Here is an 11,450-nt window from a genome sequence, read left to right on the forward strand (position 1 = left end):
ATCCTCAATCATTTCATAAGGCATAGTCAGAGTGATTGCCCCTACAACTGTCATAACCTCTATGCTTTGAGCTCACTACTTGCAGTACCTAATAAGATATGAATATGAAAATACACTGAAAACATCCAAAAGACATCATCTATACAACTAAAATCCACAGTACAATGCCTTGTAAAGTTGACATTGAGGTTAAATAAAGTGTGCTTTCTTAATTTACCTAATTTTGCTAACCTTTGCTTTAGATCAAATGAAGACGTCAATATTCTTGTAATGTTTTTTTGTATGAAAAATCTTAAATTACAGCTCACTTTGAGCAAATTCGTAATTTGCGATTAATCGCAGCAAATCCTGCGAGTTAACTCGAGTACATCGTTTAATCATTTGACAGCCCGACTATTGACTCTTGACTTCCTCTCCTGTCCTACCCAGGGACTACGGCCTGTCCTACCTGTCTCTGAGGACCAGCATCGGCCTGTGGACGGCCTTCCTCTGCCTGGTCCTGGTGGCCACAGACGCCAGCTCCCTGGTCTGTTACATCACACGCTTCACAGAGGAGGCCTTCGCCGCGCTCATCTGCATCATCTTCATCTACGAGGCCCTGGAGAAGCTATTCCACCTGGGGGAACACTATCCCGTCAACATGCACAATGAGCTGGACAACCTCACCCTCTACTCGTGAGTCAGGGTTGGAGAGCCTCGGTGGAGGGTAAAAGCCGCGGGTAGTGGGCAATGCCATTTTCCCACTACCTAAAAAAAAAGCAAACACACATTCTATTCAGGAAATGTACCTTTTCTATTTGGATTACTGTGTTTCAGATGATGTTACCACTGACTTGCACTCAAATATATAAAAGGGGAGCTTACGGTTTTGTGGGGAGTGTAAAGCATGGAGTGTGTAAGATTTATTCTCTTGACTCAGGTGTCAGTGTTTTCCACCGGCCAACGCCTCCACTGAGATCTTGCAGACGTGGAACCAGACAGGACACACACTAGACACTATCTCCTGGAACAGCCTCAACGTATCGGTCAGTCAGAGGACACACACACAAGGAACACACACACTGCAAAAAACATCTGTTGAGCCTGTGTATTTCTCTGACCCTTTACTCTCTTTGCCAGATGTGTAACCTGCTCCGTGGAGAGTTTGCTGGTCCTGCCTGTGGTCACCACGGCCCCTACATCCCAGACGTCCTCTTCTGGTCCATCATCCTGTTCTTCACCACCTTCTTCCTCTCCTCCTTCCTCAAGGAGATCAAGACCGAGCGATACTTCCCTACAAAGGTGTGTTATTCACTTGCGAGCAGGGTGTAGAGCTATTGTGTGTGTGTGTGTGTGTGTGTGTGTGTGCGTGTTTGTGTTCCTCTAAAAGTTTATTGTGCTGCAACAACATTCACAGTTAACTTCAAGGTCTTCACATTCTTCCCACACAATATGTCAAAACACTTTGCTGTTACTGTTAGCTACTGTGTGTAGGCGTTCCCACTGAGTGAATTATAATGGCTGTGTTGTTTACACATTAACATGATTATGCATCGTCATTATTATGGGTTGTGCAGGTGCGCTCCACCATCAGTGACTTTGCCGTGTTTCTGACCATTATGATCATGGTGCTGGTGGACTATCTGATGGGTATCCCCTCTCCTAAACTCAACGTACCCGACCGCTTTGAGGTAGGACCCTTTTGATATTGTATCTCTGTTTAGGCATTCAAAAGATGTTGGGCCTGTACTGCCATATGGCATACTAATCATATCAACATGTCATATGATACTGATGATAGCAATGATATATCCTGGGCTGATACTAGAGCCTGTAGTAATACTAGTAAGCTAATGTGGACACTGACCTATTTAGATTTGTCTAGTGTAATGTGATGGCTTTCTTTTAGCCTTATCGTTGAAGCTAACTCTCTGCCCTGTTGCAGCCCACCTCCAAGCACCACGGCAGGCTATCTAGTGTAATGCGATAGCTAGCTGTTAGCATTATAGCTAAAATCAATCAAAGTTGATTTGTCATACGCACAGGATACATTGAAGTGTACACAGGGTAATGTAATGTACAATGAAAAACATAATCAAGGACCCAGCGGACTGTTCACTCCCCTACTGTCTGGCAGACGGTATCGGAGCATCGGGTCTTGCGCCACTAGGCTCAGAGACAGTTTTTACCCACAAACCATCAGACTGCTGAACACTTGAACTTGAACTGACCATTTGCACTGACTCTCCGTACCTTAGCACACATGCAGTCACTCACTCACTCACTTACACAGGCCCTGTAGCGGGTGATGTTGGACGGAGTCAGGCGCAGGAGAGTAAATCACGGAAATTATGGTTTAATCAATAAACAGAGGTACGCAGCAATGCGTAATACACACCAGTGCGGACAAATGGCGCACTGGGGAAAATAAGGCAGACGGGTGAACAACCCAGCGATACACAATATTATCGAGCTCCACCGAGCTATAATCTCCTCTACAATAAACAATCACACACAAAGACAAGGGGGCAGAGGGAACACTTATACAGGGACTGATGAGGGGATGAGAACCAGCTGTGTGTAATAAACAAGACAAAACATGAGATGAGGAGCGGCAGTGGCTAGAAGGCCGGTGACGACGAACGCCGAAGCCTACCCGAACAAGGAGGGGAGGCAGCTTCGGAGGAAGTCGTGACAGGCCCACACATATGCAGATACAAACACACACACACTCCCAGGCACACACACACATTCAAGCCACACACACACACCACAACTGCTGCTATTGGACTTCTATTTAATATTGCACCAAACACTCCCTTCCCCGGTACACGTGTAAATATTGTAATGTAAATCTGTTTGAGTGCCTTCCTTGTATTTATACTTCTGCTAAATGTTTATTCAAAAAAAATTCTATCGAGCTTCTATTCTATTTATTCATTTTTATTACTTTATACTTTTTCTGTTCTTATTGTTGTCGCATTGTCGAGAGGTGAACCTGCAAGCATTTCATTGTACTGTTTACACCATGTGTTCCTGTGCATATAACAAATAAACTTCACAAACTTGAATTTACAAGTTCTTGCTAGTGAACACTATACCCTGACTGCAAGCTATTAGCATTAGTTTAAATGCTAACTATGCTCTGGTCTACAGCCTACCTCCAAGCATCGCGGCTGGCTGATCTCCCCGCTGGGCACCAACCCCTGGTGGACCCTGCTGGTGGCGGCGCTGCCCGCTTTGCTCTGCACCATCCTCATCTTCATGGACCAGCAGATTACCGCCGTCATCATCAACCGCAAGGAGCACAAGCTCAAGGTGAGCAAGTGCTGGTTTATGGCATAGACTTATTTCCACTGTCAAGGTGGGTAGAGCTGACACATTTTTACAAATATGTTGTTCTGTCACCTTGTTCTGTCCATTATATTATCATTCACTGTGTTGAATGTAGCTAGTGTTTTCATGAAATGTATTCACTGTGTACAATTTGGTGCTCCAACTACAGTAGACTATAATAACTTTTTGTCCTCTTCTTTTCCCCCCTCGTTTTTCCCCTCATGTAGAAAGGCTGTGGCTACCATCTGGACCTGCTGGTGGTGGCGGTAATGCTGGGCGTGTGCTCCATCATGGGCCTGCCCTGGTTCGTAGCCGCCACTGTGCTCTCCATCTCCCACGTCAACAGCCTCAAGGTTGGCAGCCTGCTGCTGTCTTTGTTTATTCCTTGTTTCTAAGTCAGCGGTGTAAAACGCAATTCCTGGAGGGCAGAGTGTCTGCGGTTTTTTGCTCCTCCCTTGTACTTGATTGATCAATTAAGGTCGTCAATTAGTTAGGAACTGCTCTCACCTGGTTGTCTAGGTCTTAACTGGACACATTGAAAGGAAATTACAAAAACCAGCAGACATTCGGCCCTCCAGGTATTACGTTTGACACCTCTGGTGTAAGTGATTAGCTGTGGGTTTGGTTTTTGTTTTAATGTACAAGTCTGAAAAAGAATTTCTTTATCTGAGTAAAGTAGATATTCATCTAATGTAATCTAATCAAATCTAAAGGTGGAGTCGGGCTGCTCGGCCCCAGGAGAACAGCCCAAGTTCCTGGGTATCAGAGAGCAGAGGGTCACCGGCTTCATGATCTTTGTCCTCATGGGCTGCTCCGTCTTTATGACCTCTGCACTCAAGGTGACAGCTCTTTGGGTTTTAGAAAAGTGTTATAAAAATAAAATGTATTATTAATATAAGACAATGAGCGCTGGACACCAATGCAATGTGAATGATAAGCAGTTTGACTGTTATATATTCACCTTACAGTTGACATGGAATTATTTTTTTTAAAGCACTTGAAATTATTATTATTATATACTGTATGTTCAACTTTTCTCCCCCAACCTCCAGTTCATTCCTATGCCAGTGCTATATGGGGTCTTCCTCTACATGGGAGCCTCTTCACTCAAAGGCATTCAGGTGATATTATATTCAATGCTTAGTTGAAGATATGATCATAGATTTGGATCTATAACAGTAAAGCAATGCAATGCCTTGTCTGTAATGATGAGCTTACTCCTTTGTAATTAAACTCCCTTTTATCAAGAATACATGTCATTGCATTTAAACTATTTCATTTCAAATGTGTTTCCTGACAAAAAATTGAAATGAATGATGAATGGTGCTCAGTACAATGTTCACGTCTCTTTCCCGCTCTCTCTCTTAGTTCTTTGACCGTATCAAGTTGTTTGGTATGCCAGCCAAGCACCAGCCTGACCTGATCTACCTGCGCTACGTTCCCCTGTGGAAGGTCCATGTTTTCACCCTGGTGCAGCTCACCTGCCTCATATTGCTCTGGGTCATCAAGGCCTCTGCAGCCGCTGTCGTTTTCCCCATGATGGTAATACCCATAGAGATAAATGTTCTATAGTAATACTGCCATCATTCTATCTCTTCATGGTAAAATCACTCTCCACATTTACAAACTGGAGAAACATGATATCTTGTCTACCAACAAAGGTGTTTTAAACATGAAAATATCTAAAACCGTGTAGTTCTTTTGCTTCCTCTCTCTCTCTCCCTCTCTTAAAATATCCTGTTTTCGCTTAAAGGTGCTGGCCCTCGTCTTCATTCGGAAGCTTCTGGACTTTTTCTTTACCAAGAGGGAGCTCAGCTATCTGGATGACTTGATGCCAGAGAGCAAGAAGAAGAAAGAGGATGACAAGAAGAAGAAGGAGAGGGAGAAACGGGTAACACACAGTAGCACTTTAAAGCTATTAGTTCCCCGACAACATTCACTGTCTAGCACGCTAACAGGACTTTCCCCCCCCCACAGAAATAAAATTACAAGAATGGACAAAGCCGCTCAGACTATGTCAATTTGACTGCACCCTCATGTGTACACTTCATTGTAATTCTCTGCTTGTCCCCTTGGTCCCAGGAGGCTTTATTGCTAGGCGTGAATGCTGTGAAGGTCCATTATGACAGTGGGAACCTGCTCAAGATCCCAGTCAAAACGCTCTCAGGGAGGTAAGTGCTGCCCACCATACAACAGGAGTACAATACAATACATTAGATAGATAGATAAATGAAGGACACACTTTTCTTTGGCTTTATCTTTGTATGAAAAAGGTAACTGTGATGATGTTAGTTCGGTAACGTGTTTATCTTGAACAGATCGTACAGAATAATTGCTCATACCCTCCCAATGGATGAAGAGGCGGTAGGGGTGGGTGTCTGATATATCCAGTCCATGTGCTGAGTTTTAACCCTACTCAGTAATATACAGTAACATCAGTCGTAACTTGGCTATTTACTATACCTGTAGATGATGCCTTTTTATTGAAGACACTCCCTGCGTGTTGTGTTTGTGTTTTGGAGGGGTTTGTCATGATGATACATAATGCTCCACAGTATCATGCCAAGATAAAAAGGCTCTAAAACCATGTGAATACTAATGACTAATGTACACATTGATTACATAGAGAACTCACCCCAGACAATCATCGTCCAAGAGTGACAATTGCCTCCAAAGCAATTGTTACACATACAGTGGGGAAAAAAAGTATTTAGTCAGCCACCAATTGTGCAAGTTCTCCCACTTAAAAAGATGAGAGAGGCCTGTAATTTTCATCATAGGTACACGTCAACTATGACAGACAAATTGAGAAAAAAAATCCAGAAAATCACATTGTAGGATTTTTAATTAATTAATTTGCAAATTATGGTGGAAAATAAGTATTTGGTCACCTACAAACAAGCAAGATTTCTGGCTCTCACAGACCTGTAACTTCTTCTTTAAGAGGCTCCTCTGTCCTACACTCGTTACCTGTATTAATGGCACTTGTTTGAACTTGTTATCAGTATAAAAGACACCTGTCCACAACCTCAAACAGTCACACTCCAAACTTCACTATGGCCAAGACCAAAGAGCTGTCAAAGGACACCAGAAACCAAATTGTAGACCTGCACCAGGCTGGGAAGACTGAATCTGCAATAGGTAAGCAGCTTGGTTTGAAGAAATCAACTGTGGGAGCAATTATTAGGAAATGGAAGACATACAAGACCACTGATAATCTCCCTCGATCTGGGGCTCCACGCAAGATCTCACCCTGTGGGGTCAAAATGATCACAAGAACGGTGAGCAAAAATCCCAGAACCACATGGGGGGACCTAGTGAATGACCTGCAGAGAGCTGGGACCAAAGTAACAAAGCCTACCATCAGTAACACACTATGCCGCCAGGGACTCAAATCCTGCAGTGCAGTCGTGTCACCCTGCTTAAGCCAATACATGTCCAGGCCCGTCTGAAGTTTGCTAGAGTGCATTTGGATGATCCAGAAGAGGATTGGGAGAATGTCATATGGTCAGATGAAACCAAAATAGAACTTCTTGGTAAAAACTCAACTTGTCGTGTTTGGAGGACAAAGAATGCTGAGTTGCATCCAAAGAACACCATACCTACTGTGAAGCATGGGGGTGGAAACATCATGCTTTGGGGCTGTTTTTCTGCAAAGGGACCAGGACGACTGATCCGTGTAAAGGAAAGAATGAATGGGGCCATGTATCGTGAGATTTTGAGTGAAAACCTCCTTCCATCAGCAAGGGCATTGAAGATGAAACGTGGCTGGGTCTTTCAGCATGACAATGATCCCAAACACACCGCCCGGGCAACGAAGGAGTGGCTTCGTAAGAAGCATTTCAAGGTCCTGGAGTGACCTAGCCAGTCTCCAGATCTCAACCCCATAGAAAATCTTTGGAGGGAGTTGAAAGTCCGTGTTGCCCAGCAACAGCCCCAAAACATCACTGCTCTAGAGGAGATCTGCATGGAGGAATGGGCCAAAATACCAGCAACAGTGTGTGTGAAAACCTTGTGAAGACTTACAGAAAACGTTTGACCTGTGTCATTGCCAACAAAGGGTATATAACAAAGTATTGAGAAACTTTTGTTATTGACCAAATACTTATTTTCCACCATAATTTGCAAATAAAATCATAAAAAATCCTACAATGTGATTTTCTGGATTTTTTTTCCCTCATTTTGTCTGTCATAGTTGACGTGTACCTATGATGAAAATTACAGGCCTCTCTCATCTTTTTAAGTGGGAGAACTTGCACAATTGGTGGCTGACTAAATACTTTTTTTCCCCACTGTAAGCCAGCACATCTTTTTTGTGCAAGATGCAATGACAGAGAAATGCTTTGACAGAGAACTGGTGGCAAGTAGTCCTGTGTGCCTCAATCTTTTGTTTGTTTACCTTATCCATATGCATGTCTGTCTCCCCTCCCCTGTTCTGTCCTGTTCCTCGCTGCATGTAGCTCATGTGACCTCAGCAATGTTAATATCTCTGACGAAATGGCCAAAAGCGGGGCATGCAAAGCAGTGGCGTTGAGCGCCGACTTCGGCCCATCTATGAAGCGTAGCCAAAGGTAGCTATGCCGACAACGACTTGCCTTTAGCTGTCACCTCTCTTTCTCCTGAAAATGGAAGAAGCTTTTTCCAGGCACACCTCAGGTCTACTGAAATCTCATTAAGACAAGATCATATTGAAAACTTACCCCTTATAGATCATATAATTCAATTATATTCTGTGACTATTCTAATATACAGTAACTGATCTAATATAACTAAATAATCTACTTAATTCTGTGACTAGCCCATTAATTAATAGGTATGACAAAGACAATGTATCCATTCTTATGTAATGAGAGTATAAAGATCTTGCTTTTGCTGTGTTTATAACTTGCATAATGTTCAGTTGCATGAATGTTGTGAGATCTGAACTTTGTTTGCATAAAACAAGACTACGTTCTATTTTCCTGAATATTGTATTTGCCTACAATATATAAAAGCAAAGCGTTGAAGAGGCTTTGCCCTGAGGTTCTAACTGGGTGCTGCCTGTCCTCTCCCAATTATATTGGTTAAGAACAACATACTTTAACACATGAGCCTGCCATCTTCAAGTCTAGGGTGTTAACAACTGCCTATTCTTAGAGCATGGTATGAGCTTAATTTTAGCATTGCCGTCTGACACTCTCACAGACAGCATTGCACTTACATCAGAAACACATTTCCTGCTCATCCTTGATATCCTGGCCCAGCCCAGCACAGCACAACCAGCCCATTGATGCTTCTCTTCCCATCTGTCTCCCTCACTTGTCTCTGGCAGCCAGGAGAAGGTGGCCTGTGTTAGAGTCAACATGGACACCACCGACGCAGGAGGACATAGTTCCGCCTTAGAGACTGCCTTGTGATGGAGGAGACCTTGTCCTACCCCCCCTAACCCCACAGAGGGCCACCCTGGTACAGTGAGCAAGCTAGGCCTTGAGCAGAGCAATCAGACTGGTCTTTGGAGAAGAAGCCCCTTTTGTGGGTCTGCTGGGTCAACATTTGAGCTCCAGTGACCTCCAGTGGTCCAGTGTCGCTATGGGGATCCAGAGGCCCCCCCAGTGCACAGAGGACTGACTGCCCTGCAGTGGCGAGCACATTGCTGGGACATGAATGAACCAGACTCACACTGTCTGCCGAAACCCCATGTCAACCAATAATTTCCCACCCACTGCCACAGATGCCAAAGGATGGGGCCACCACCGCCACACTGATGTTGAATAATCTTCAATTGTCATGTGTGTGTAAATTTACTTACATTTTATTATATAAGGTATATTTTCTCATGTTCATTTTAAGTGATATTTTATTACCATTTAAGAGATTCACATTTGCATCCAGTTTTTTTGGCCCATGTCATGTGTGAGCTATTCTGGTCTCTGTCTAAATGTTTAATATATTTACTTTACAAAATGTACTATACACAAACCAGCTACACCATCTACAAATGCACATCACTCAAGCCATGATGATTCAGGTTGTTATTTCTGTGATTTCATCAGTGCAAACTGGTTACATCATGACTAAACACTGGTAATCTAAATCTAAACTGTATACATTCAGACACCTATACCCCATAATCTTTCTTGCTTGTGAAACATTGACAAAGGTTGGAGTGGCAACATCTCTTCACTGCCCATGTACTGTATCCGTACTGTATACTCTGCAAGTTGTATTCTCAGTATTGATAGTGCAGCTCAGATCATTTTTTAACTGTTATGCTGTTTTAGTGGAATTGGGTGCTTTTTGTTGTATGTTTTAATAGACATTTTTTCTGAAATACTAATTTAAGGTTAAGAAAGTGATGGTATGACTATTGCAATAAGCACTTTAGATTTGTTTGCCAGTAGGAATTAGTGCACAGGCCTGAATTGAGTTAAAAACATTGAATCTGTAGATCGACAGAACTTTTGCTCAAATGTCTATAAAAAGTAACAACTTTGGAATCAACATGATTTCTGATTGTGGGAAGTTCTTTACACTCATAATTTGTCTGTCACTACTCATACAGTATTTAAATAGCATAACCTATTTGTCTATGATTGTTGGATGTATTATCCTTGGGACAATTATTTTTGATAAACAGGAAAGTGAACAAAATAGTACTGTGCCGTCAGATTTCTTCTAAAAGCAATGAACGACGTTATTCTGTGCAGTCAAAATGTATTCTCACAATATTGTACCATTTATGCTGCACAAGTTTTGATACTTGTGTGTCACATGTGCAACGTGTCAGTAAGTTCAGTATTACAGATGTAATTTTGATGCCGATAAATATTTCAAAAAATGATCTGTAAAATGCAATTATATATTTCTCATTTGCTTAGCACACATGCTCCTGTTTTTGCAATAATAGACGAGTGCTGAGTACAATGCAATGTCTGGATTGATGGTTCTATTCAGCTGTCTAAGGGGAGTTTGTCAAACGCCATCCACGTTGTGTGTCTGCTCAATTGACCATATTAGTGTGTAGCTGATTATAAAGACAATAGCTTGCGGTCCTTGTGAATGCTCTTTGTTGGTATTTTATTCATACTGTAGACATAGTATTAACATTCAAGTAGTACACACACACACACACACACACACACACACACACGGCCCGAAATGCGAAAGAGACGAGCAAGCTAGGACAGCATATCGACAGCCTGTTCATATCTGTTGAAACTGAAGTGAAATATGAATGCAGTAGTGATCTGAATGTCCTCCTCAACCCAACCTACAACTAACCTGATGTATAACATTACAAATATGAACTCATTAGTACTTCATCATACGCATTTTCTATCAATATATGTACTGTATGTGTTTGTATGTCACAGATGTAGTGTTTGTTCACAAATAGTAAGAACTGTAATGTACTGTAATCAATGTTTATTTTTACATGCAATATCAGTGAATGTGCACAGAATTATTGTAACTTCAATATCACTAGTGAAAATTACAGAAATCTATTGCATTTCGCCAAACACCTTTTAACCTAAATAATTCACATTGTTGCAATTTTTGTTTGAACACAATTCTGGTCAAATGTTGGCTATTTGAAGTCATTACAAATGTTGTTTTGGTATTTGTGATACTATATGTACGCAGTAAGTACAACTCATTGTAGAACACAAATGGTATTGCAGTGCAATGGATTCCATTGGTATTATATGATCTGTACCATAAATAATATATTATGGCTCTGATCTGTACTATAGAAACAGGGTGTTCTTTAGGACCATGTATTACACTGCCCTCACTACTGCTGTCAGTCAAGCAGAGAACATTCTCCTGCAATATGTTGTTGAATACGATTAAACATGTAGAATGGAAACTATTTTTTAAGTGTTGATGGAAAGGAATTAAAAGTCAATTAAATGTCTGTTGTTTCTCTCTGCATATTTAAGCCAGGCACAAAGCACAGCATCAGTATGTGAAAGTACACAGTGTACAATGCAGATTGTGACTCCCAAACGCCTACCAACTCGCTTGGAGGGCCCTCCGTTGTCACGTATTGCTGGCAAAACTCAGAGTTCTAATTAGCTTCTATACCCATAATTTTCAGTCCCTCAGCTTTGGGACACTTGTGCATATGGAGGGGCCAGGGGAACAGGGTGATT

General features: G+C 42.1%; 1 protein-coding gene across 5 annotated transcripts in view; it reads left to right on the forward strand.

Annotated features, from left to right (window-relative positions):
* LOC121571441 (sodium bicarbonate cotransporter 3) overlaps nucleotides 1-11,212 on the forward strand; it is an 88,352-nt gene extending 77,140 nt beyond the window's left edge. For 4 of the 5 annotated variants that reach the window (XM_045221881.1, XM_045221883.1, XM_041882892.2 and 1 more), the window contains 13 exons: nucleotides 430-675; nucleotides 920-1,025; nucleotides 1,120-1,281; nucleotides 1,557-1,670; nucleotides 3,136-3,297; nucleotides 3,543-3,668; nucleotides 4,029-4,154; nucleotides 4,368-4,436; nucleotides 4,684-4,857; nucleotides 5,069-5,206; nucleotides 5,398-5,486; nucleotides 7,776-7,886; nucleotides 8,627-11,212. In XM_045221881.1, coding sequence (XP_045077816.1) covers nucleotides 430-675; nucleotides 920-1,025; nucleotides 1,120-1,281; nucleotides 1,557-1,670; nucleotides 3,136-3,297; nucleotides 3,543-3,668; nucleotides 4,029-4,154; nucleotides 4,368-4,436; nucleotides 4,684-4,857; nucleotides 5,069-5,206; nucleotides 5,398-5,486; nucleotides 7,776-7,886; nucleotides 8,627-8,711 — 1,708 coding nt within the window. In that variant the 3' untranslated portion in view covers nucleotides 8,712-11,212. The remainder of the gene's footprint in view (nucleotides 1-429; nucleotides 676-919; nucleotides 1,026-1,119; nucleotides 1,282-1,556; nucleotides 1,671-3,135; nucleotides 3,298-3,542; nucleotides 3,669-4,028; nucleotides 4,155-4,367; nucleotides 4,437-4,683; nucleotides 4,858-5,068; nucleotides 5,207-5,397; nucleotides 5,487-7,775; nucleotides 7,887-8,626) is intronic. The other variant, XM_045221884.1, reaches the window with a different exon arrangement.
* The last annotated feature ends 238 nt before the right edge of the window (nucleotides 11,213-11,450 follow it).

The sequence above is a fragment of the Coregonus clupeaformis genome, chromosome 8 (assembly GCF_020615455.1).
Source record: "Coregonus clupeaformis isolate EN_2021a chromosome 8, ASM2061545v1, whole genome shotgun sequence".
In the NCBI taxonomy this organism is placed as follows: Eukaryota; Metazoa; Chordata; class Actinopteri; order Salmoniformes; family Salmonidae; genus Coregonus; species Coregonus clupeaformis.